The sequence below is a fragment of the Botryllus schlosseri genome, chromosome 6, assembly GCF_051294905.1.
Source record: "Botryllus schlosseri isolate E-star chromosome 6, Bs_hap1, whole genome shotgun sequence".
NCBI lineage: Eukaryota > Metazoa > Chordata > Ascidiacea > Stolidobranchia > Styelidae > Botryllus > Botryllus schlosseri.
The window spans coordinates 3,241,223-3,251,514 of record NC_137241.1 but is presented as its reverse complement, the minus strand read 5'-3'; the positions used below and the strand labels follow the sequence as shown (position 1 = coordinate 3,251,514).

At 38.8% G+C, this 10,292-nt stretch overlaps 1 protein-coding gene across 1 annotated transcript; it reads right to left on the bottom strand.

Annotated features, from left to right (window-relative positions):
• Positions 1-870: 870 nt before the first annotated feature.
• LOC145440950 (uncharacterized) lies at positions 871-9,995 on the bottom strand. The gene is made up of 4 exons (XM_080318739.1): positions 9,715-9,995; positions 4,761-4,945; positions 4,522-4,687; positions 871-1,040 (listed from the first exon to the last, which is right to left on the bottom strand). Exons 1-4 carry the CDS (start codon positions 9,800-9,802, stop codon positions 901-903), a joined length of 579 nt encoding a protein of 192 aa, XP_080174865.1. The 5' UTR covers positions 9,803-9,995; the 3' UTR covers positions 871-900.
• Positions 9,996-10,292: the final 297 nt, after the last annotated feature.

Genomic DNA, 10,292 nt, shown 5'->3' with positions numbered 1-10,292 from the left:
CACGTGCCCGAGGTTGACACGCGTGCAGACGTGCACTTAAAGAAAGAAACAGAAGCAAATAGATCACTTTTCTTGTTTTACCCAAAATTCTTCAATATAATCATGGAGCCTTAAAGGCTTTCTCGCGGAACCCCAACGGTACCGCAGACCCCAGGTTGATGACCAGTGTCCTAGATAATAAAAGAATACTTCGATATGAGGACGGAATCCATTGCGTTGTGATGACTAAAAAACAATATCAATTACAACTACCCACAATATGCGACACTACCAATATATATAGTTGGTTGACGGTCAACTAACTACTGGTTTTGTGAGTAGTTTAAGTTTTAGTGACTCATTTTGAAAAATCAGTTGTTCTCGTTCTGACTCAAATCACGAATTAAAAAATGTGATACCGGTGTTCTGTTCTATGATGATTGCTGGCTACGATTCATCACTGTTTTAGAGGCGTAACCACAAGGGGGATTTTGCTGGTTTGGAACCCCATCCATTTCGATCTCTAAACCCCGTCCTTTTGAAATACCGATTATATCTCCAATATTTCTGAACTTTTGTGATTCGGCAATTCGCGTTATAAGTTGGTTATGTGCTAGTTAGTTAATTGCGGATTATCAAAGGTCTTTCTAGTTCTAGTTGCGCATTTTGAAAAGTGGGTGGTTTTCGTTGTGGTTGCTCATTTTGAAAATCGAGTAGTCTGTGTAAGTCTGGTGTATATACTGTATCACAGGAAGACTAAAAGCGATTCGTGTTTAAATTAGCAGTTCCACACCACGTTACGTCGTTTTGTCGTATTATGAGCGAACCTTTGGTAAAAGTTTTCACATACACAATTAAACTGCACGATAACTCGTGATTTTATGCTTCGGACGTCCACCGTAGCCTGCCATGTGTACGTTTCTACTTACTCTTGGTCGTGATCGTTGGTTTGACAACTGCGTAGCCGGCGCCTGCTTTAACGTGTTTACAGCTAATCCAATCCGGTCTGTCGCTTCTGTCGTCTAACTTTTGGCCGATGAATGCGTACGAATCAAAATGGCCTGAAATTACCCGAATGTTTTGGTGTGAATAATTGGATAATGCAGTCGCTAGATGCGTTAAGTTGAAAGGCTGGGATTAGTTGACGTCGGAAGCCATTGAAATCAGCTCACCAGAAACGACATAATTTGGAAGATGATTCTTCAGCATCACAAGATCACGAAATATGTCATTCAATTGCGCTTATGGGGCGATCAGGAATTTGAAATCATGAATTTCTGTAAATTCCTCCTTGGTGGAGAGAATTTTGTCGGATCCTTTGGAGTCGAAGAAGAACTCGGAATTATGGAAAGAAACTGGCTGCAGTCCGAGTCTCAGGTTGTCAAAATCCTCTTCATTCCGACTATAGGACATAACTAACTATATCAAGTCAAATGTCCCCAAATTCTAAAAATAGAGGACAATAGTGTAGGGCAGACCTGGGCAAATTTCGGCCCGTGGACATATTCGGAGCGGCCCGCGCAAATTTGCTTGAAATTCAAAACATAAAACCTACTTTTTAATGTTGCTGCATGGACTAAAACCACAGTCTCTATAAACTACACCGAAAATTCGTTTACTCTCAAGCCAGTTCAATAAGATGCCGCGATTACTTCTTTGTTGCCATGGTCATTTACGCATTACACGGTCTGTGCTTCAAATTGTTACGTGAAACGTTTTCAAATCCCTAATTCGTAAAAAAAAGTCAATCAGTGCCTGTTTACTACTATGAGTATGGGGAATCATCACTCATCAAGGATGAGTGGGCATGTCTAAAAATGAATGCCGAATGTTGAAATTCAAAGAAGGTTTAGAGCACTAAATATATTTACTGGAGTCAGGGATAAATTGTCTTTTTAGTAGTTAATGCCGAGCAGGTCGCCGTGTTTGAGGAGTATAATTTAAGTCCTTCGTTATGAAGATAACGCAAAGGCATACACTCTGTCATGTGTGCCCGAATATCAGAGGAACTGCAAGCATTGCTCAACAACAAGGCTATCGCCAATCTGCACACTGGTGACACTGCTCGGAAGGCAGCGACCGAGATGATAATCTCTGTATCATCCCAAATACATTTTAACATCTTGATAGAAAAACGTGGACAGGGCTTTAAAGAGAGCTCAAAATGTATCATGTTAAACATTGTTTTGACCAATAAATATTATTGTGTCGACAAATAAATATTATTGATTGATAATTACCCGTTACTTTCTTTTCTCTAATATAAACACTAAGCAGCATTTATTAGCAGTGTAATTCTCTGCTTTCAAGTTGGAAATAAAATGATTACGTTGCAGAATACAGCTGAAATTTTTGACTCGGCCCGCCAGCGTATTTTCTGCTTCTCATTCGGCCCGCAGAGAAGAATAATTGCCAACCCCTGATGTAGGGTCACCATACGTCCTCCGGAAGGGGGCGCGAGAAGAGATGATGTTTCTTGAACGAGGAATGCCAATGAAAATAATTTATTTAAATTTTCAAAACAGCAAAATTCTTAATTGTATTACGATTTAAATGCCATCATTGCGTCGTACTATCCCTGCACCGATGCGAGATCGTAACAGATATCGCACCTTGCAACTTGCAACGATCGGAATTGGTTTCTGAGGTAAGAGTAACTGGTGAATGCATGTGGCGTTTTTGATTTAGTTTATGATCAGATGTACGTTTGAGCCAAGTTCAAGTAGGGTTTAGAAGGGATTGGACACTAAAATCGCTAGCTTCGGGCATGATTATTTTTGACGAAATATTCAAGTGAAGTTTTTTTCGCGCTGCGCGCGATTTACATCCAGCTCGTAATTGCTGTTCTGTGTATAGTCTGAACTTCATACGCGATAAATTCTCTCATCATTCAGTCATAACCTTCTATGCCTTTGAACTAGGTTTTGGGATTCCAAACATTCTGGTCGTTCTTTATGACATGATTCTGATATGACGATAGGGAGGTGAAGTTTAGAAATTGATTCTACATGTTATTTTCACACACTGATGACTGTTTTAAATCAAAATAAGCAACATCATTATATATAGGGATATTCGATTTACCATAGTTTGAGGGGTTGACGGATATTATGTACATAAATAAACGATAATCATATATATCATTATCTACCTAAATACTCAAATAATTTTGCATTATTTCAATCAGTTTTACGTCAACCACATATTGTAAATTCAAAATGATCTGTTGGAATACGGTGTATAATTAATCCCAAAACAAAATTGTATCTTGTACCATTTTCGCTGTAAAGTAATTTATTGCAATCTCTCAAAAGGTTCCAGCAATATTCTGCCATAATATGTTCGTCTCATCTGCCCTGATGTCTTTCTTTTGTTGTATTGGTGGGATCTTTCCCCTTGCTCCTCATTCTAATCACCAAGATGATAAGGAAATACATCAAGATGACTGAACAGGAAGTGAATTTTGCTGCTCATGATTGTTCCTAGTTTTTTCATAAGCAGATACCAATTTTCGGACCAACTATTTGAAGTTGGGTGCTTTGTGATCTTCCAAAAAGTTTTAGTTACTAAGGAATTCCGTGCAGTGAACTCATTTCTGATTATGAAGTTAGAATGTATAATCGATATTCGAATCGGAGGTTCAGCAAAGATTCCCGCTTTAAGCTTCTCGTTTGATAGGGACACTAGGTATACCCACTATGTTGACTCCGCCGAAAATTGTCCATCCAATATTGTCTTAATAACTGGGGATGACATGGTGGTTCTTCATAGTCAATTTTATATTTATACGGGGTAAAAAGCTACCATTTACTTCCTACCAAGTGAGATATTTAAGGGGTATAAATACATTAATTTGGGCGTGGTAAAGGGTATGCGTATCTTCTAAACTAGAGTTAATCTGGCAAAACCAATGTGATATTTGTAATCAGCAAAATTCAAAACCTCAGTAACGACTCTGAGATATTCCGCCGGAAAATATTTTCACATTTTTGACCAGTGTAATCTGTAACGTACTTCTGATCGTAGCCTAGTTACGATAGTGCGTTATATTTGGCTCGATTAGAGACTTGGCTGTATCAACTTAGACTGATCGAGTAGCTTGCTAACTCGATTCCAACCACTACCTAGTTTCTATGCGTCCTATTATCCGAGCCTACTCCTGAGACACGGTCAAAGTAATTCAAGCAATTACAGAAATAGGAACACAAATATATCAAATGAAAGTCCACGTCAACCTCAAGGCAGCGGTTACAAATCGGTTAACAACAGTTAACTCTCTAGGCTAAACTTATAATCTAAATGAATAATGACAATTATCTCAATGATGCACCAAACCTCCAAACAATACAATAATCGAATCCCTTCTACCCCTAATCTTGACTAATTTGAATCACTGACAAAAAACTTATCACCAGCACCAAGCCTCAAATTGATTAACAAATCACGCGGGTACGGATGACCGCTAAAGTCACTATTTCTCGTGTTACATAATCAACCAACCAATAACTGAGTAAATATGATGTCATGAGATATTCCTATTACCTAGATCGCTGATATTGCACGATACATCTTCGTCAGCTCCGAAACCTATCATTGATGTCGTGACATTCTCAGACACATTGGCACGTCTAACAGCATCCTCCCGAACAACAATGGCTACGATCGAATTTGACCGCAGTCCGTTAAGGAATGATGCCATGTGAGCCGACTATACTCATAGAAGTAAGCAAAAGATGGATCAGACTATGAGGTATAAAAAGTTGATAAATATGCATGAATACCTGTTTATCGGGATCCCCGGAGGTATCGAAACTGGCTGATTTGTAATCGAAGGTGTTCGGATCGAAGCTCACGACGCAGAATCCTCTCCCCGCTTTTTCTTTCTCTATCCCGTTCACTTTTACGCTGCATAGCTTTCCATCACGCAATCCTTTGGATGTTACGACGAATTTGTGGCTGGTGGGAGCTGAAATATTTATATGGCTTCTATTCTGATATAAAATTACACATTGCGAATGCGCCTCGTCGAATAACGTTGTGTAATAAATATAGGGATGCCGTATGTCCTCTTATAAGAGGATTTGTACTCCATTTTTCTATGAGACAAAAATGTCCCCGTCGGACGCCCAAATCTCCTCTTTTTCACAATCCGTGCAATCTTTTTGTTATGAGTGCTTGGCGATTATACAGCGACGATTAAAAAGGTGAATTAGCCACAAAGTATCCGTAAAAGCCGGGGTTTCGAGAACTGTCGCAGAGGTTGACTAAATCAGGAAGTCAACCCAACGGAAACAGTGCGTGGGAACCGAGATTGAGGGTATCGACGCGGAAAGTTACAAGATGATGGTTGTGACGGTTTATGCTTATTCACACATGGCATTTTGAAGAAATGCTATTTCATGCAGTTTGTAAGGGGGAATATATATTGGCTTTGGATATTTTTCTATTACACACTCTTATCCAGTTCCTACAATTTCCTGGACTCTGCAATATCAAGTTTGGCGTTTATGATTTATCTATATAGCCTACTATCTAGTTGTGGTTTTTCCTAAAGTTTCTTACAAAAATTTAGTAAATAGCAAGATATACTATCACTAAAACGAGCATGTTCCAATTCAGCATGCTTCGAATGCGTCATTATTTTGCTCACTGGCAAACGGAAACACATCTCACATGAAAATCTTGGCGCATTCTACTTTTCATAAACATAGCTTGCCATGTTTTGTCCTTCAATTTAGTGCACTTTATGAAACAATATTTTCAGGGGATATATCATACATATAGATAACTCGAGGTTTAAGAGCACTGATATCCCAAGTTCTTTTGAGTTCTTCTCTAGTTGATGACATTTGTCCCTTGAGCGAGATAGTGTACTGGTGATGCGTCCGGATTCATGATCGGTAGGAACAGACCAAAGTCTCTATAAACTGGTATCCGCGGTTATCCCGCTTGGCGCTCAGCATTCAGGGATATCAAGGAGCAGAATAAATATGATGGTGGAGTCTAGATAACCTCACCTGAGGGGTGTATCGCATCTCCATCAGAGTTGGATCTATTGTAATTTGTAATTGAGCTGATTGTAAAAAATTACATTTTTTCATCTAACCGTAATTGAAGCATTTTTATTTTGTGTAATTGTAATTGTAATTTGATAAAAAAATCGTAATTACAACTTCAATCATAGTACCTTGTTATTGAGACCTGACAAACAGAACATCAAATAATTGGCGCTTCTTAGTTTTACGATGAACGTTCAACCAGTCTTCACCGTGACACCAATAACCATGAACATCTCAAAATTTATAAACGGTAAAATAAATTGTTTTTCGTGTTGGGATTGGTGTTGTGGGCGCGGGATATTAGGGTTACGTGTATGGGGATATTAGGGTTGCGGGTTACGGTTGGGGTCAGGTTATCCAGAGATTAGGGTTGTGGGTGCGGGATATTAGAGAGGTAAGTGAGTTGGGTATCCCAAGATAAGGGATAGGTGGTATTAGGTTTTGGGTATCCTAAGATTAGGGTTGGGAGTATCGTATCTCTAACCTCCATCCTAATATCCGCCACCCATAACTGTAACCGTCCTTCCACCTTAATATCCCCTCTGCCACAACCCTAATCTTAGGATTTACTTAGGTCAGAAACTTTTCGCACCCTAATGTTCATTAAATGCCATCCACCAATTTTTGAACAAGCGAAAATGTAAATGCGAATAAAATGTTGGTAATTTGTAGTTGTCAGGACCATCTTTCCTTTTACATCTATGTCACTTTTACACACCTTATCTCTATCATCCTTATTTCTGACGCCTTGAAATTTACATTTCATTTGACTTACTAAGCTATGTGTATTCGCTTGATTACATTTCATTGCCTGTCTTGTAACCTATTCGTTGTTAGTCGTTGCCATTCGCTGAAGCTTTTAGTTGTTAACAGTTGCTGGGGGTAAGGAACTGCTGGACTGACAAAATTTTCATATTGCGATATTTCATGAACAGTTAATCCTAGCTTCTCAAAAATTGGTGTGTGAAATATTTATACCCAACTCCACACACTGTGAAATTTCAGCATTTCACAATAATTTCTTGGGCCCAAATCGGGGGAAGATTGATGAATCAGACGGTTAGCACGGGCCTGTCTTTCCGGTAGATGCCGAGAGATTCTAAGCAATGCTTCATGAATTGTGCTGAGGCCTCTAAGCACCTGCTGAAATGCTGGCAACTTCCGATTTTTCGAAAAATTTCGCGAAATATGTGTGTGGTAGGCCTACTAGTATAGTGCCGAATTTCCGATTATTTTTCATAAAATTCAGATAATAAATAGCATAGTAAGTACATTAAAACTCTTATAGGTGAAACAATAGTTTTAGCAGGTAGAACAGTCTTACTGCTTGTACTGAGTCACGTTTGATCAGGATTGGAGGTCTTTGGTTATCAAAATGTCCCGTCCCCGTGACACCATATTAACAAAAACTCGAAACAGGAGAAAATCAACTTTGAAAATTGAAAAATATTTTATTGAAAACGTAGAGCAGGTATTTGAAATCAGTGGCTTTTAAATGTTGCAGGCATGCTTTATTCAGTACATAGCCGAATTTGAAGACAATTGAATGTGCGTAAATGCAAAATAAGTCATAATAATTATAAGTGATTTGATGATTTTTTGCTCAAAACTGCTATACCAGACTCGGAAAATTTGCATACCTTAAATTGGGCATCAGTTAGATGTTGTAAAGATGAAACAACATATCAAGACTACTGTAACATTGTCAAAATACCCATTGCAGGTGGTATTTTCCCCTTGATCTTTCAACATACTATTTTTAGCATCAATATCATCATGACACTACAATATTAATTAGAGTTGCATAACCCTTAGAATTCTGCATTTGCAAGGACTTTCACCTTGAAAGAAGCTCAATATTTGCAGGGTCCTTAAATACGGGTTTGACCGCTTGGTACATTTTGGATTTCAGCGGATACTTGCGGATTGATTCGGTAGCATCTTCAAGTTTTGCCTTCAATTAAAAGCACCACTTTTAAACACAATTACCGTGCATTGATTCTTCTGGAGTTGAACTGTTGGGCATCAGTATTGCCCATACTTCCTTGATGCTTCCTGTGCATCTGGCGTACCATTTACGATGGCATTATGATAATACTGGCTCCGCTTTGGTGTTGATCTGGCGATGACAATGCTTTTTGCCTTCCTGTTCAACATTATCTCTTTTTGATGAGGTTAACCGACGAAAAATGTCTTTCTTGCAGCATGCTAATCTCTGTAGCACAGCCTTGCTGGATATTTTGTCAATAGCCCCTGCCTGTTGAACCACAGTCAGGGCAAGTCACAATACATTGAATAACTGCATCATGCATGACTTGTTACGAAAAAGGTTTCCTGTTAATTCCATCCACCACCATCAGACTTCAAAGCAGATAAAAGTTCCCAACTTTTATCGAATGACTTTATCATAATATTTTCTCCTTCTCTGGTCAAATGCCTGCTTTGTTGTTATCTTTGTCCCGCTCATTGTAAAATCACAACTAAGTATCAATTTTCTCACGATATTATCTTGATAGGTAAAATAATTCAAAAATCACCCACGGACAACAGGATAGCTAATAAGACATCTTATGATAAATCTGGTCTCTCTCTCTCTCTCTCTTTCTCTCACTCTCTCTCTCACGAGTGGCAGCAGAAATTATTCAGGATCATTTCAAAATGAATATACTATTAAATTGTATCTGACAAGTCATCAATAAACACCAGAGTAAGAGCTATACGCCACACCACAGTTTCTACAACCTTTCCTCATTAGTAGGGCAAGTTTTTGCAACTTTTGCTACTTTTTTACAGCTTCCGATAGCTTCCTAGATACTCAGAATCTATATCCTATGATGTTTTAAGCTATTCGGAGGGAATTTACAGTACAACCTTTGGCAACTTTTCTCTATTTTGATGCCAATTTTTACCGCAACTTTCAACAAAAATTGCGAAATAATGTAAAGGAGTGATTGATAAACTTGCTATAAACTATTGCTAGCATGTTTCTATTCTCATTGATTTACATAACAAAGAGCTATATGATGGGTTAACTGCATCTCATTGTTATCTATGACACAAGGGCTTGTAAGCAAGAAATTCAACTAGCCCTGCCAAGTACGACCGTGCCCAAACAATATATAAATAGATCACTTTATTAATTCTGTTGTTCAAATCTGAAATAGTTTCCCATGTCACGAACGCCCAGGCGAAACCGCCGAAAGTTACATTTTCACTGGGTCACCTTTATTCGGGCTATTGATTTTGTTAAAGTCGCCAAGAATGAGTTTTTATGCAATGCCCTGGGTCATGTTTACAGACCCAGGGGGTTAGGGGTGTGTTATTCGACTTGTTTTTGGGGAAATGGATTATCGCTATGCTGTTTGGCTTTTTTGTGGGGGGTGGGGATTGTTCCCGCATTGCGTAATTTTTGCTGTGTGCCGGGAAAAATGTAATTTTTGTCGGTTTCATCGGACCATTAAATGGCGGAGTGACAAATTTGACACCTCTGCAGGAACTAAGTGATACAACGGAACCATCCGACTGTCTCATACCCTAATACTTCAACAAAATATATGAATGCAATTTTTTACTCAAATTTTGTCAAAATTAAATGCAACTATCTCGCGATTTTAGTGCTGCAAAAACTTGCCCTAGTCATTAGTCAAAATCGAAAGTAGCATGAATACCATCTTACCGTAACAACCTTCATGTAATAAGTCCACGCGCAAGCAGGGGAGAGAATGCCACTCCCGTGGTATGATGCGGATTGCCTGATATGTCATTGGCTCGGAAAATATGTTGAACACCTTACCATTCTGGTCCGAGTTGCCGGTGAAGTACAGGAATATTTATTTACTTTCATGAAATCATTCGTTGCCAAACTGGCAAATAAGATTCGTCCACGCAGGCCGCATTCTTATCTTCGATATACTTCCATAGTTATTATGTCATACTTTAAATTTTATACACCAACTAAAGTGTCGATTCTAAGTATAATTTATTACTTAAATTGTGTCTTGCCGGCAGGGTTGTAACCAAGTCACAAGGCTCCGAGTCACAAGTCAATCGTACTTTTTTAGTTTTGACTAGAGTCAAGTCGAGTCATTTTCAATTCGCCACCGAGTCAAGTCCGAGTCCAAGTCATCGAACAGAGGTTCGAATCCGAGTCATGGTATTACGACTCGAGTCCGAGTCCAAGTCATTGGGTTGACTGCTCAGTTTCCAGATAAAGTCTTGTTAAACAGCTGTTCTAACTCTGTTTGGTGGTATCGA